Source organism: Benincasa hispida, chromosome 9 (genome assembly GCF_009727055.1).
Source record: "Benincasa hispida cultivar B227 chromosome 9, ASM972705v1, whole genome shotgun sequence".
In the NCBI taxonomy this organism is placed as follows: Eukaryota; Viridiplantae; Streptophyta; class Magnoliopsida; order Cucurbitales; family Cucurbitaceae; genus Benincasa; species Benincasa hispida.
Window position 1 is genome coordinate 65616724 of NC_052357.1, and position 16566 is coordinate 65633289.

Genomic DNA, 16566 nt, shown 5'->3' on the forward strand with positions numbered 1-16566 from the left:
GAAAAATATATATAAAAATAAAATATAAATAAATATATAAAAAAGGATAAATCTGTCCAAAAATATTGAGAAAAATAGACATTTATGAAAATATATTACCAAAATTGACTTGTTATGTAAAAATCCCATCCAAATTTCGTAGTAGACCGACCGGTTCCAGAAGGCCCAACAAGTCTTACCAGAAGGCAAGAAGAAAAGAGAGAAGGCTTCTCTACGGGCGTGCGCAGCGTGCAATTGCATCTGCAAGTTCCATCTTAGATTCACGAACTCCATAGCCGAAGTCGAAATTGCGATCATCTCAAGTCCCTTGTCGTCGAGATATTTCTCTCCGAATTGTCTCGCTTTGAACGGAACTGTACGTCACCATAATTTTGGTCCGCCATGGCTCCGCCTGCGCCGTCTCATCGAACTTCATCGCCGTCCCAACCATCAGGGTAGGTGCCAAATTATCTTTCCCCCTCCAAATTTTCTTACATTGTCAGTTTTTTGGATGATCCCGGATTATACATGTACAATTCATTTCTGCCGATCACTTAGTTCAGGAGCCGTTTTGAGATTGGTATTTGGATGGTTTTACTATTTTCCCTCTGGATTTGGAAGTCGTGGATCTGCTTAAGTTCGAAGCATTTCTCACCCCGTCCCTTCATTAATTTAGTTTTTTCTCGACTACTGCATTGAAACCGATCATGGAGCTTTAGTTTTCTGTTCGACACTCTACGTATCGTGTGTTCTATTGTATAAGTTATAGCATCTAACGGGTAAAATCCTGATCAAATTGTTTCTCCGGCAGCAATTTGGTTTTGCGCTTGATGTTCTGTAAAACTATTAGTTTTAGTTTGTCATCTCGGAATAATTGTCTGAAATTTCAATGGGTCGATTTGAAGTTCGATTGAATCAGTTTCTACTATCATTACTCCCTGAAATGAAAATTCTAGGACCCCATTTTAATTTCGATTAAGGTATCATCAATCTGATTCAGTATTTTGATTGATTTTGGTTTTATAAGAAACTGAAATCAAATTTGTATTTGTTGATGTTCATCGCATTGAGCCTTACTGGAATTTGATTTACTTGACCAGAAAAAGTGAAGTATCTGATCTGAAATCACAGCTCCGGCAGCTTGCTGGAAGCAGAGCACCGGGTGTTGAAGATTCCAAGAGGGAACTTTTTAAGAAAGTGATCTCATACATGACTATTGGAATTGATGTATCGTCTCTCTTTGGAGAGATGGTGATGTGCTCTGCTACATCAGACATTGTTCTCAAGAAAATGTGTTATCTTTACGTTGGCAATTATGCCAAGGTTAATCCTGATCTTGCTCTGCTCACAATTAATTTCCTTCAAAGAGATTGCAAGGATGATGATCCAATGATTAGAGGGCTTGCTTTGAGGAGTTTATGTTCCCTTCGGGTTGCAAATCTTGTTGAGTACCTGGTTGGGCCCTTGGGTTCTGGTTTGAAGGATAGCAATAGTTATGTGAGAATGGTTGCTGTTATTGGGGTTTTGAAGCTATATCGTATATCTGCTTCAACATGCACTGATGCTGATTTTCCAGCAACGCTGAAGCATTTGATGCTTAATGATCGAGATACTCAGGTGATCTATTTAAATTATTCAATCCATATGTTCTTTTTATGCACTATTATTTTTGTGCTTTGCTATTAATGTACTTCTGTTTGAGCTCTCTTCATAACGTATCTCTCTACATCACAATATTAGTTGATTTGGTGCTATCATTTTTCCAATGGCGTTTCTTATTGAAAAAATAAAAAGAGGAGGAATCTTTTGAGCTATCTTTCATCCAATGGACGATTTCCTTACCAAAGAGATTTCTTGTGCCACCATAATTTATGCTTTAAATATAGTTATGGCAGGAATTTGAAGTAGCACGCCTACGGGTTTCTGTGTACTTGTCCTTTTTATCTCATAAAAAACTGTGATTATTATTGTATTCCAAACTAACTTGACTCTTTTGTGGGTGATAGAGAAGTCTCTGTCTATTGGATGGCGTTGATTGTATTTAAGCTTTTTTCTTTTGACTTGATAAGGTTATTTCTTAATCTATTGCACCTATCCAGGTAGTTGCAAATTGTTTATCTGCTTTACAAGAGATTTTGACCTCAGAAGCCAGCTCCTTAGAAGAAGCATCTAGAGAAAGAGAGGCTTTGCTCAGCAAGCCAGTTGTGTATTATCTTCTGAATCGGTATGTTCTTTAGGCTATGGAATTAGGAGCCCATTCTTGATCAGTATCTCTAGATTTAGGTCTGAAAGAAGTATTAATTTTACCATGTTTTTTACTTTTAGAAATATCATCGTCATAGTCACTGGAAATCAGAGCCATGTAGTTATTATCTATGTTCTGAAATTTAAGAGATTTGAGGCCTAAACAGTAATAGGGCTGGGATTTCGATATTATATTTAGTCATCGGAGATCATAGCATCATATCTACCTATGTGCTCTAAGACAAACCATTCAGTATGGCTTTTCTTCATGCGCTTGCAGGCCTTGCTGTTTACTCTATTGGGTTACAACTCTTGTCATCCAAAACATTAAACTTCATTCATAATTACTTTTATAAATAACATACATTTACCTAGAACTGTATTAATCTGTAGTACAAGATTGTTCCATGCCCATGTTCTTTTTCTAAGGGGTGTTCAAAACATTAATTTTTTCCTATATAGTCTTGATCTTGTTGGCCATCTCGGATCTTGGTAATGATGTGGTGGATAATCAAAACTTTTGAGACGTTCTTATATATTTTTCTTATTGCACTTTATGAAGGCCCTGCTTTAGCTGTTAATTTGTCTTTGCAGAAAGTCACAGTTCAGGAGAAGCTTGGTAGTACGTGAAAGGGACAATAACTTTAGGATTGTAGTGATTGTGTTGTTTTAGAGTCTCTAAGCTAATCTCTCCATTGAATGTTTCTTATACATGCATTCTCTCCATTGAATGGTTCTTATACATGCATTGTGTAATATGTAAGTGTCGAGAATTTCAAGAGATATTGTAATATGTAAGTGTCGAGAATTTCAAGCGATAGAATATCTATCATACTTAGTTGAAATAAAATGATATGCTTGCAGGATCAAAGAATTTAATGAATGGGCACAGTGTCTCATACTTGAATTGGTTTCCAAATATGTACCGTCAGATAGCAATGAGATTTTTGACATCATGAATCTCCTTGAAGATCGTCTTCAGCATGCTAATGGTGCTGTGGTATTGGCAACCACCAAAGTTTTTCTACATTTGACTTTATCTATGACTGATGTTCATCAGCAGGTGACTACAAGAGTTTTTGATCCATTTACAACATTTTATTTCTTTACTAAACTCTATATTATAGTTTTACTTTTCATCTCTCATACATGAATTTTATGGCCTTACCTAGTTGCAATGCTTCTTCTTTTTCTCTCTCTTAAGCATATGGAGTCCAGGATAACCTTTACCTCTAACCTGGTAGTCTAGTTCCTGGAAAAAGAATAAATTGAATCATTATGTAAATACAGTTCTCCTGGTACTAGAACAAGAAATTTTTGCTGGTGGCTGTTTATATGAGATTATCAATATTTCTCACACTCGAATAATTTACACCCCCCTATTGAATACATAAAATTTATGGAGTTCATTATGTTGGCTAGGTCTATGAACGGATTAAAGCCCCTCTCTTAACCTTAGTGAGCTCAGGAAGCCCAGAGCAATCTTATGCAGTTCTCAGCCACCTGCATCTCCTGGTGATGCGTGCTCCATTTGTATTTTCTGCAGACTATAAATACTTCTATTGTCAGTACAATGAGCCGTCTTATGTCAAAAAATTGAAGCTCGAAATGTTGACTGCAGTGGCGAATGAGAGCAACACTTACGAAATTGGTGAGTGAATTCCATCAAATTGTTCGAATGTCTAGCTGTGCAGTTGATTCATTGAACATGCATCTCATTTATCAATGAAATCGTTTCTTCATTCAAAAAAATGATTCATTGAATATGCATCTCGTGCCTTCTTTGACTTGGGCCTTTGATGTCTTTTGAATCTGTAACATTGTATATCTATATTAGTTCTCAAGTGTTTGACAAATAATACCCTTTGAGTTGTTTTTTCAGTGACAGAATTATGTGAATATGTTGCGAATGTTGATATTCCCATTGCAAGAGAGTCAATACGTGCTGTTGGAAAAATAGCACTGCAACAGTATGATGTTAATGCAATTGTTGATAGACTTCTGCAGTTTTTGGAGATGGAAAAGGACTATGTGACTGCTGAAGCTCTGGTAATTAGTTCTTCACATGCTTGTTAGCTTTTGGCTTTTAAAGACAACTGTACCTATGTATTATATTCACCTTTTTATACTAATTTGTATCACAAAAGCAGCAGTAATAGTTAAACAAAGTGATTCTTTTTCTTTATTTGCTTGGTAATATAAGAACAATTTGGAATTCTTTTGACAGGTGCTTGTTAAAGATCTTTTGAGAAAATATCCACAATGGAGTCATGATTGCATTGCTGTTGTCGGCAGCATCAGCAGTAAAAATATTCAAGAACCAAAGGCCAAAGCAGCCCTTATCTGGATGTTGGGGGAGTACTCACAGGACATGCAAGATGCCCCATATATTCTAGAGAGTTTAGTTGAAAACTGGGATGATGAGCCGTCTGCTGAGGTTATCTCCTCCCCCCAAATTATGCTTAAAACAACTGAGGGTTCTGCTGCCCTGTCTTATTTTTGGTCTATTCTGAATACTATGAGTCTATGACTTAATTGATCCCAAAATTCTAAGTCAGATTTAAGACATGGTCTTAAAAAGTTCGACTTGACCCTACATATTCGCCAACTTTGAATCTTGAAAGAAACGACAATATCAGGTTTTGATTTCTTGTCCTACAGAATTGGTAACGTTGGACTATCATGTTAGGTTATGGTCAATTTAGCCATTTCAACGATCTCTTGTTAATACCTGTGGAGGTGATAATTTTAAACTATTGGTGGATTGCCATATTATATATATATATATACTGTCATCTTTAATGTTCTAAAATCTTGTATTTTTTACCTTACATGCTGAATGATGGGCCATATCACTATTGCAGGTACGCCTACATCTTCTCACTGCAGTGATGAAGTGTTTCTTCAAAAGGCCTCCCGAAACTCAAAAGGCCTTGGGAGCTGCACTGGCAGTAGGTCTTGCTGATTTTCACCAGGTAGAGATTACTAGATTGTTTTTGGATATTTAGCAATATTTGGTCATTTTGTGTGGTAATATTTGCTTTTGATTATAGGATGTGCATGATCGAGCACTGTTCTACTACAGGCTTTTGCAATACAATGTTTCTGTAGCTGAACGTGTGGTCAATCCTCCAAAGCAAGCCGTTTCTGTATTTGCTGATACACAGAGCAGTGAAGTCAAGGATAGAATATTTGATGAATTTAACAGTTTGTCTGTTATTTATCAGAAGGTAAACGGCACTTACTCCTCGGGTATCCAATATTTACTTTTTGACTCCATCATTGGAAGGGTATTTCTGACATTATTTCTGTAAATTTAAGAATATAGAGATGAGATAGTGGAATATAGAATCGTCACCAAGAGCAAAATTAAAACATTTTTTGTGCTCTAGGACCCAGTTAGCTTCCGCTATGCATATTCTGTTTAGCTCTAACCAAATTTTGACTTATCTACAATGGATTCTAATATACTGTATAATATTAATCATACAATTTGTGTATGTTGTTGCAGCCATCTTACATGTTCACTGACAAGGAACACCGCGGTCCATTTGAGTTCTCGGACGAACTTGGAAATTTATCTATTGGTGCAGAGTCTGCCGATTCTGTTGTTCCAGCTCAGCAAGTTGAGGCAAATGATAAGGATCTACTTCTAAGCGCCTCAGTGGAAGAGGAAACTAGAGTCGTTAGTAACAATGGTTCTGCATATAGTGCTCCTTCATATGAGGGCTCTATTGGATCTCTAATTCCTCAAGCGCCATTAGAATTTGCAGTATCAAATCCTTCCGTACCAGGCCCTGCTCCCCAGTCGAGCTCTCCATTTGATGATCTATTTGGTTTAGTTTCTGCTCCTGCTCCCACTCCGGCTCCCCCTGCACCTTCACCACCTCCATTGCAGCTAAATTCAAAAGCTGTTTTAGATCCAGGAACTTTTCAGCAGAAATGGCGCCAGCTGCCTATATCTATATCACAGGTTTATTATCACATCTAGTGCATGTTTGGGAGTGATTTTGAAATTGTTAAAATCACTTTTGCTTGTTCGAAATGACTCTGGAACATGATTTTAATCTCTTAAAATTAATTTGATATTTAATTTTACATTTTAAAATGCAGTTTTTATATCGTCACAATTGATTTTGAATGATTAAAAAGTATGTTTAAGAGTGATTTTGAAAATGATTAAAGTGATTTTAGCTATTTTAAAATCATTCTAGTCAACAGATTGTTCTACTTGTTGTCTTCATATGAAGACCATTTTCTAAATTTTGTTGTCATTAGCAAAATCTTTGCTGTTGTTAACTCACTATTCTGTTCACCTTTTCCAAGTGAAATCGGACTTAGGGTACTTGCACTATACCAACCTCTATATCTTGCTACCACCTGATGCTTTTTTCTTTCCCTCCAGGAATTTTCAGTAAGCCCTCGAGGGATCGCAGCGCTAACATCACCACAAGTCCTCCTCCGACACATGCAAAATCATTCTATTCATTCCATTGCATCCGGTGGCCAGGCACCTAACTTCAAAATTTTCTTCTTCGCACAAAAACAAGAAGAACCATCCAACTTTCTGGTGGAGTGCATAATCAATACAGCATCTGCCAAAGCACAGGTAAAGGTCAAAGCCGATGACCAAAGCGCATCGCAAACTTTCTCGTCTTTGTTCCAATCAGCTCTGGCTAACTTTGGTTTGCCATGAGTCTTCAGCATCAAGTTTTGCATGGTAAATCCCCTCATTCGAGTCACCTGCATCGACATAGGAACAGATGGATGAAGATAAACGAGGTAGCAATGGTTATGGAATTTCACATTGATTTGTAGTATAGATGAGTGTAATATGGGACTGAAAATGCTCCTCTTTCTGTTCGGAATCGTGGCCCTTACCAATTGCTTAGATTTTTGCTCCAAAATCTGTGGTATAAAAGCTGCTCCTCTGTAAAAGCTTTTGAAGTTTCAAGTCTTGTAGTTAGTTTTTTGTACTTCCCATCTCTGTTCGCTTCTTTTTAACTTCTGTTTTGGAAAAGAAAAGCTATGGTTTCTTACATCAGACTATTTTTCAGCCTTGTATGGAGGTAAATAATATCCAGGTTCCTTCGTCATTCTTGTTCCAAAACTCACTGGATAATTCTTATTGTTTGTACATGAAAATTTCAAACTTTTGCCATGTCTGCATTCCCCATTCTACCGTAAACATCCGATTTTTGTCTCTCAGCATCGTAGGTTGTATCAATTTAAAGATTCTACCGTAGAACACAAGAAGAATTGAACATATGATAGCAAACAATGAACTTAGAGTAAACTGAAATTCAAAATTCAAATACTCTTTTGGTCCTTTTGTCTTTTAAAAGGTGTTTTTTTTTGTTCGTTCATTTTCATTTTTAAAAGCAAAAAATGGTCAATTCTAAAAAATTTAAATGATCAAAATGAATCAATACTAAAAGTACAAGAATCAAAATGGATAAAAATTGAAATTATATGGACTACAATAAATTAAAGTCAAAAAGATTTTTGTATAGATGACCAAATATCGTCGAATTTAATGGAGAATGACTTATTCCTAGAGAACAAATGAAAAATAACATTTGAGGTTTAACCTGATTTTCATTTTTAATCATGGTTCTATGTGATGTCAGCAAAATGTTAGTTTTTATTTGTTTTTAGGATTAGGTCATTCTACATGGCCTCTAGATCTTTTTAAGGCCTCCAGAAAATAGATCATCTATACAAAAACATCTAAAGTCAAAAGTGCATTGACAATAAATAAATATACATATCAAGTAATGTCCCTTGATTTCATCTGTTTTCGCCTGTGATTTATAAAAAGCTTCTAGATGTGGTATTTTGTTAGTGGTTCTTTCAGATTTGTGGCTCATACGGACTCAAATCGTGGACCTTCTTGGTAAAAAAAGATCAAACTTATTATTATCAATCAAGTTATTGTAGATTTTAAATAAATCCCAAAATTCAAAATGTTTCACCAATTCAAAAGTTTGCGAACGTTTTTTTTTTACTAATGCCTTAGTTCTACTAACTGAGTTTTATTAATTGTGTAAACAATGTTGTGGGGATAGATTATTATATATCCATCTATCCCCACAACATGAAGCCAGACCTACAAACAAGCCAACAGTTCCCAACTCAAAAATCAAGACTAATGGTCGCCATGACACAAGTATCAAATGAAGAAGAATTCAATGTTATAAAGGGAGCTTAGTTTCTAACTATAGACATAAGTTTTATGAGTTTTGTATGAGTTTCTTTTAAGTGTTTTCTTCTCAGAAAATGAAGAATTTGTACTTATAAAATTTCAACAAAGGTTCTTATTTTCTTTAATCTCCTCCTCTTTACCATTATCATCTACAAGATTCAAGTAAGTTTTCTTGAATATTGGATTTTCAATATTTTTCATTATCAATATAAAATAATCATCGTTTATTTCTTTTGTTATTTTCAATCAATTTCATAATTCTATTATTCCTACAACCTTCAAACACTTCACATTTTTCACACTTTACGTGTCATCCATGCATCATTACCACGTGTCCGATGTTACATCTAGAATCACATTGCCATATATATAATTGATGAACCACATCGACAATTTGGCAAATCTATAACAAAATTGTAATAAATCATCTTAAAAGTCCCCTTCAAGTGAGGTAAAAGACTTTACCATTGATCTCAAGATCAATAAATTATTGAAAAGAAAAAAAAAAAGAAAGAAAAATCACAAGCCACGACGGAACCTCTGGTGAGTGTCACGTATAAGCCTGAACGGCCATTGCACGTACAGCCTAAGCGCCGCATCCCGAACTCCGGAGTAAACTATGGCGTTAACTGGAAAAAGGGTTTTGGCATTGGCCGGAAGCGGTTCCTCCAGGATTCCACTACAGTTACAGCAAGCTCATTTCCCACTTTGTTTCCGGAGATTCGTTTCCACTGATCCCTCGAATCCTATTTCGAATCCTCTGCTTCTCAGGTTGCTTCAGGAGCCAACTTCGTCTGTCAAATCCGTGCTCGATTCTCAGGAAAATGCTTTTCTCTGTAGCTCCCGTCTTTCCTTCAATACCCTCGTTACGTCTCTTATATCTTCTTCGTCGCCTAAGAAGGCTCAGCTGGTAACTCTCCCTACCCTCTCTTTTTCCTCTATTGTTCTCTGTTTTGTTGGTTGCTGAATGAATCTAGGGTAAGAAAGATATGGATTCTGTGTGTTAGTCTGTGGTATCTGAATTGGAGGGGTTATGTAACTTTTTTTTTCCTTCAAACTTTTCATCATCAATAAGAGGAAACTAATACGAACTCTACAAAATGAAATCAATAAATAAAAGATAATCCATAACTGATTATAACAGGAACACGGTCAATAAGAGAAATAAACCAAAGACTTAGAAAGAGAACACCATGAAAAAGCCTTGAGACGAATGGAAGCAAGGTAATTGGAGCTTGATATGAAACATCCTTTGATTTCTTTCAAATCGTAACTCAGAATGAAAAGCTTTAACAGCAAAAGACCACAAAAGATTGGATTTTGGAGCCAAAGATGGACTGATTATCAATTAAACGCAACTCAGACATGAATATCTTGTAAATAAAAGCACCAAAAGATTTGGATAGAGATCTCCTTGAGAGCTTTCAGACTTGCAGATTCAAAGAGCTCAATCTAAGGAAAATATTTGGAGGGATTATGTAATTTGATCTTGCATAATCCCTTTTAACTTTGGTGAGAATTTAGACTTAGGGAATGTTTGAGAGTGAGTTTCAAATGGTTAAAGTTACTTTCTTCACATTCAGAATCACTCAGAGAGTAGTGTAAAATCAGATATTAAATTGATTTTGAATGATTAAAGGCGTGTGTTACAGTATTTTAAAAATGACAAAATGATTTTTAAACCATATCAAGATTACTCCCAGAACATATCATTAGTTGCGTTGCTATCAATTGAATAATGTTTCAAGTTTCATCTCTGCCTTTTCTTTCGATGGCTTCAGTGTTGACAAGTTTATATTTGAGCGATCAAGGGTGTCTCATGGTTAGCCTTTTCTTTTTGGCCCTTTCAGGTTTTGGAATGGAAATTGGAGAAAATGAGCAAAGAAAATGAGAGGGATCCTGATTTTTACATAGACCTGATGCGTCTATGCGGAGAGCTTCAAAATTCCCCTCTTGCAATGTGTGTCTTCACTGTTATGGAATTTCAAGGAGTTAAACCCACGGTGACCGCTTTCAATTCACTTATAGAGGCTTGTATATCTTCCCGTAATATGATAACTGCCTTCAGCATATTTGAAGTAATGAAAAACTCTGAAAGTTATAAACCCAATAGTGATACTTTCTATCATTTCATTTTCGTGTTCGCCAAATTGCACGATGTCAATTCTATGCAAGCATGGTATTCAGCCAAAAAAGCATTTGGATTCTCTCCTGACCTTCGAACCTATGAAGCTCTTATACATGGTAGTGTGAAGTCAAAGTGCTTTGACTTTGCTGTTAAATGTTTTGAGGAAATGATGTTATCTGGCATTGTGCCCAACACAATCATATTGGAGAATATGCTTGAAGGGCTCTGTAAGAGAAAGAATTTGGATGAAGTGAAGAAGTTCTTAAATGTTGTGCTTGACAAAGGATGGGAGATCAATTGGAATGTGGTAGCGAAATTCTTTCCAATATGGTTTGAATCTGGGGAGTTGGAAGGGATGGAGGAGATCCTTACCAAGATAAATAAATCGAATTCGGCTGTCAATGGTATATAGTTATAAACATACTGTAAAATGATAACAATGTATATCCCATGTCCAAAATTTTGATGGAGTACAATATTCTGCTTTGTCTTTGAGAGATGGAAATTGTGGATCACTTGTTTTTGCATTGTGAGTTTGCTTCTAAAGGACGGCATATTCTTTTTAGTACTTTTGGGGTGGCTAGTTGTCTCCTTAAGAAGATTGATGATTGTGCGATGAATGGTTTTGATGGCTGAAATTTATGTGGAAAAGGCAAAATCCTTGGAGATGGGTTACTTGTGCATTTTTGTGGTGTCTTTGGAAAGAAAGGAATAGTAGGATGTTTGAAGTTAAGTTTGCTTCTTTTGATTCTTTTTGGAGATTTTGTTTAACCTACAACCTCTTGGTTGTGCACAAATTATACCAAATTCTTTTGTAATTATAGCCTTCTTATGATTATTAACAATTGGAGGGATCTTCTTTATTAGTTTTGCGAGATGGGGTTTCCTCTACCCTGCCCTTAGGTTGTCCTTTTCGCTCTTTTTGATGAAAGTATAACATTGCATTTGAATGGGCAGATAAGGTCATGAAGGTAACTTGTGTGCTTTACGGGTGAAACTTATAATAGACTAGACTCATTTATTAGACTGTACAGAGTGCTATTTGTACACAAAATCAACGTTTTGTGTTAAAAGTATCTGAAATTAGCTAGGGTTTCATATGTATCCTGTTTGCTGTGCAAGCAAGTTGTGCTTCTTTTCATATGCTTTTTCGGATTTGTCATGTATGTGGTTTGAATATTATGAGGGATATGTCCATAATTAGTTAGGAAAGTTATGATATTTTGTTATAAATATAGAGTGGAGAGAAAGAAAGACATTATTTTGATTGGTAAATTAAGGCCTGAGAGTGATCTCAAGAAAGGAGGGGTACATACAAATACCTCGAAACACCTGATTTATCTTGTAGTTCTTTATCTTTTATATTTCAATATTAGTCTAGTTTTGGGTTCTATCAATTTGGTATAAAGTAGTTAGATTATGGCCACGAAATTAGATGCAGATTTTCCTGAAGGGATGTTGAAGATTATACGTGAAGGGATGGAACATTTGGATTTGTTGATCCTCTGCGTTAAATCTCAATAAATGACGGGTATTCTCTCCTTTATTGGAGAGGATACCAAGCATTAGCAATGGTTACTAGTGAACTGTTTTGGAGTCATCAACTGTTTATTGATATCTAGATTCCTGTTTTACTTCCTATTGTGGCTATTACCCTAATCAAGCAGCTGCATCTAATTATTATATACATCAAGATTGATTGTCACTTTGTCTGTGATTGTCACTTTGTCTGTGAGAAGATTATTGCTGTGGTGTCGAAACTATTTCATGTTTGATCACATGTACAACTCATTGACGTTTTCATGAACGCTCTGCCTTCATCTTCCATTACAAACTGCTATATCCGAGTTGGGAATACTTGATTTAAATGCTCCAACTTGAGGGGAGTATCACATATAGTTTGTTAAAGAAATTATCCCACTTGTATTAAGTTGTATTTGTTACATTCTGTTTTGTGTTAGTCGTCTTTGTATATGAAATGAGTTTAACTCTAATTATATAGATGTCAACTATATTTAGTCTCTCCTTAAATATGTATTTTTTTCTTTTAAAAGAACTGAATTTAAAAATAAAATAAAATAAAATAGGAGTAATTCTTTGGTTCATTTCTCAAATTTTTTCTGCGAACTAAAATAGAGCGAGGAAAAAAAAATATTATATTGATTTAAATTCATATTTAACAAATTTTATAATTTTACTCAATACAGCAACCATGTAATAGGTTACCATTCATTAAAATCAAGCTTTTGGACTTTTTTTCTTGATTGCTTCGTTTTTCGACCTTCAAAAAATTCATTTTTTTTAATATTAGGTTATACATATTCTAATTTGTTTTAAGGTGGGAGGTTATCTCCCTATCTCTATTTATTGTACTAAAAAAGAGAGAGTATTGTTTTCATGTTATTAGTATCAAAATTATAGATAGGATTATACCTATTATGATAATAGATGTCCGTTAGATGCTCATGTTTAGTATCTATTGATCATATGTCTTGCTTAGGGGTGTTGTTGGATTGGGTTGGGTTGGGTTGGGTTGGGTTAAAAGACTTTTTAGACCCAATTCAAATAATCCTTATTAAAAAATGAATTCAATCCAATCCAACCATGAAATATTTTGGTTGGGTTGGTTTGGGTTAATCGGGTCATTTATTTAAAATTTTATTTTAAATAGAAGCAAAATGTATATATGTAAAAATCTAATTTAATTATTTTCATATATTGAAATAAGATTAACAATTCAACTTCAATTTATATAGCGAAAAATTTCTTTCTAAAGTGCAAAGAAACTACTTTTAAGAGTTAAAGAATAAATTATTCAAAAAATATTAAAATTAAATAAAATTAAAATCAACATATGTATTGTGTTATAAGTAATAAAAAATATATCTTTTAAAGTTAATGATAAATTCGGGTTGGTTTGGGTTATATTAGGTGAACCCATGAACCAACCCAACTCATAAAATTTTCATATATTTGAACCCAACCCAACCCAAATGAACTAATAACCCAACTCAAACCGCACGAGTTGGATTGGGTTGATCGGTTTTTTCGAGTCATCGGGTTTTTTGAACACCCCTAGTCTTGCTCTCATTTTCAAACATGTTGTCCATATGTCTCAATATTACACATTATTAGTGGTCTATGTAATCCACCTCTTACTTGTCACTTTCTACTTGCTAAATTGTCTACACGCATTGGGTAAATTTCATGAAAATTGGAGAATGTGGAGAATTTAGAGAAATTTTTTATTTATATTATGTATTTTATTTTATTTCTATATTATGTTTAATTTATTTTAATATTTATTTTTTTATTGTATTATATAATATTTATTTTAATATTATATTTTTTGGGGTCTGTATTCCCGTTGTGCTTCTCAAGTTCACAACAAGTTATCAATATGAGTTCCTATCGTTTTTCTTGCTAAAGGTAGGTCCAAAAAGTATGTTAGTTCTTAGGTCCTAAAAGTATGTCAGGTCTTCTCTCTTCGTTATAATTAATGAATTAACTGTTGTTTTACATATTTGATGGAGAAATTCTTATAAATAAAAAAGTTCAAAAAATATTTTTTTTATATTTAAAAAGACCCCTATTTGATATATATTAAATTTCTAATACAAATATAATATTTTGTAATAGTGTTACTATGAATATTATAAAATTAGAATTTGTAGCATTTGATATTAATGGTAATAATTATTTGTCATTAGTGCTTGAAGCTAAAATACATTTACAGATGTTAAAAAAGCCCATGGGATCGAGGTCCGGGGACGAGAGTCCCCGAATACACGGGGAATGGGGAGGGAGTGGAGAATATTTTTCCCCATTTGCAATTCGGGGCTGGGGACGAGGAATATATTCCTCAACCCCGACCTCGCCCCCGCCTCGTGTCCTCGCCCTACCCCGACTTTTGTATATAAATTATAAATTTACAATCATATTAATATTGTAGACTTTTTTAGGATAATTATGGAGGTTTTAATTTATTTAAGTTTAAGACTTTTTTAATTTAATTCATTGTAATATTTAAGATAAAATATTCTAATTGTTAAATTTTAATTTATAAAAAATATGAGAATTTAGCATTTTAATTATATCTTTTTAAATTGAATGTGTATTATTGTTTTTATTACCAAAACTGATAATATTTTATTTAAATAAAAGTTATATTGGATATGAGAAATTGTTAAAAATATATATTTAATTAAAATAAAAAAAATGTTAGAAAAAAATGATGACGGAGAAATTTTTCCCACGGAAAAATTTACGGGGATAGGGAATGGAATAGGGGGCAGGGACGGGGACGGGGAAAGCTTGGACATCTCTAAATACACCTGGATACCATAAAAATGTAATAATCGGAAAACAAATTTTCTTCCTAAAGCTCGTCGTAAACGGATGCACTTGAGGCTCCAAAATTTTAAATCAATATGTTAAAGAAGACATTTTTCTACATTTTGAATATGCTTTTGTAGTAGCAATATCGATATAAAGGTTTTAAATAGTACTATGAACTAATTTCATGTCTTCTCATGCTTGAACAAAATAAAAGTTATTGATGGAAAATCATGAATCTCAACCAACTGGAATAACACAATTTCCTGAAGTGAATGTTGTGAATATTAATAATCATGGTCGCAGTCGAGGTTGTGACCGTGGCAGAGGAAGAAATAATAATTATTTTTATGGTGGTCGTTCTAATAATTGAAATTAAAAAAAAAACCATACAAAACGATGATCACAAAGAAAAAACTCCACAAGATAAGAGTTAAAAAACTATTGAAAATAAATATTTTCGATGAAGAATTACTGGACAGTGGTCACGTTGTCGTACGTCAAAACATTTAGTTGATCTTTATCAAGTCTCCTTAAATAAAAAAGGAAAAAATGTATAAGCAAATTTTGCATACTAGGATAATGAGATATTTTACCCATCCAATATAACAGATTTGGATATGACACATTTTTTCAAATCTCCGAAAGAGAAAATTGACACAATTGATGACATAACAAACGCTTCTTTTGATTTTGAGAATATTTAGTATTAATGTTGTCCTTTTTTTTTTTTTTTTTTTTATTTTCATGTTTTTTACTTGGTTAATATTAAATTTTGTAAATTCCAAGGGTTGTTTTTCTTATTGTAATTATTTTCTTTTAATGAAGAAATAGGGATCATTTTCATAAGTTGGGTGACTAAAAAATAAGTAAAGAAGATCTATATTTGGCAGACAGTGCAACTACACATACAATACTTACAAGTAGAAAATATTTTTCCAAATTGACAATGCTAGATGCAAAAGTCAATATGATATTAGGTTATGCAAACCTGATTTGGCTTTGGAAAAGCAAATATTATTTTACTTAGAGGAATAAAATTTACAATGAACAATACATTGTTCTCTAGTGTAACACCCCGCACATTTTTTAGTAATAATGTAATTTCAGTAACTTTATTTTTTGGAATTTCAGTAATTGTTATTAGTTGGAGGGCAATTTTGGAATTTTGGACTTCAAGTATAAGTGCGGGAATTTAATTGTTGGCGTGAAATTATTCAATTTGAAAATGAATGGCAGGAATTAATTTTCTTTTGAAACGGAAAGGAATTTAATAGTATAAAGTGGAATAAGGAAAGGAATTAAATATAATTATACTAATTTCCTTTTTTAGTTTTTTTTTATTATTTTAAAAACCCATTTTTCCCTTTCTTCCTCACGCATCCGCCGGCTCCCTCTCCCCTCCTCAATTTCTTCTTCCTCCAACCGAGACCCTAACCGCCGCCCAGATCGGAAGCTGAACATCCGCCGCCACCCACGAATCCCAACCGCACGTCGATCACCTCCACCGTTCGCATCTCTCTCTTGGCAACCCTCGTCTAACGGTGCCGTCCGCGAGCATCGGCGACCCAAACTGCGTGATCTCTCCTTTCTCAGTCGCGTGTCCGTGCCTCTCCTTGCCGCCGACTCTTCTCACTGGGGTTTCGCATGCCTTCGCTCACGCCGTGTCAGTCAT

General features: G+C 34.3%; 2 protein-coding genes across 2 annotated transcripts; both read left to right on the forward strand.

Annotated features, from left to right (window-relative positions):
* Positions 1-149: 149 nt before the first annotated feature.
* Positions 150-7345, forward strand: LOC120086181 (beta-adaptin-like protein A). The gene is made up of 11 exons (XM_039042694.1): positions 150-434; positions 1080-1596; positions 2079-2203; positions 3088-3286; positions 3646-3874; positions 4106-4272; positions 4451-4660; positions 5088-5198; positions 5277-5453; positions 5735-6196; positions 6629-7345. Exons 1-11 carry the CDS (start codon positions 382-384, stop codon positions 6917-6919), a joined length of 2541 nt encoding a protein of 846 aa, XP_038898622.1. The 5' UTR covers positions 150-381; the 3' UTR covers positions 6920-7345.
* A 1525-nt stretch (positions 7346-8870) lies between these two features.
* LOC120085210 (pentatricopeptide repeat-containing protein At1g12775, mitochondrial-like) lies at positions 8871-11102 on the forward strand. The gene is made up of 2 exons (XM_039041102.1): positions 8871-9338; positions 10279-11102. Exons 1-2 carry the CDS (start codon positions 9048-9050, stop codon positions 10966-10968), a joined length of 981 nt encoding a protein of 326 aa, XP_038897030.1. The 5' UTR covers positions 8871-9047; the 3' UTR covers positions 10969-11102.
* Positions 11103-16566: the final 5464 nt, after the last annotated feature.

Excerpts from the sequence above, each read along its gene's own strand:
- LOC120086181 (XM_039042694.1), top strand. The coding sequence starts at position 382 with ATGGCTCCGCCTGCGCCGTCTCATCGAACTTCATCGCCGTCCCAACCA. Across the intron at positions 3,875-4,105 it reads GAGCAACACTTACGAAATTG|TGACAGAATTATGTGAATAT; the intron begins GTGAGTGAATTC and ends TTGTTTTTTCAG. Across the intron at positions 5,454-5,734 it reads TGTCTGTTATTTATCAGAAG|CCATCTTACATGTTCACTGA; the intron begins GTAAACGGCACT and ends ATGTTGTTGCAG.
- LOC120085210 (XM_039041102.1), top strand. The coding sequence starts at position 9,048 with ATGGCGTTAACTGGAAAAAGGGTTTTGGCATTGGCCGGAAGCGGTTCC. Across the intron at positions 9,339-10,278 it reads CGCCTAAGAAGGCTCAGCTG|GTTTTGGAATGGAAATTGGA; the intron begins GTAACTCTCCCT and ends TGGCCCTTTCAG.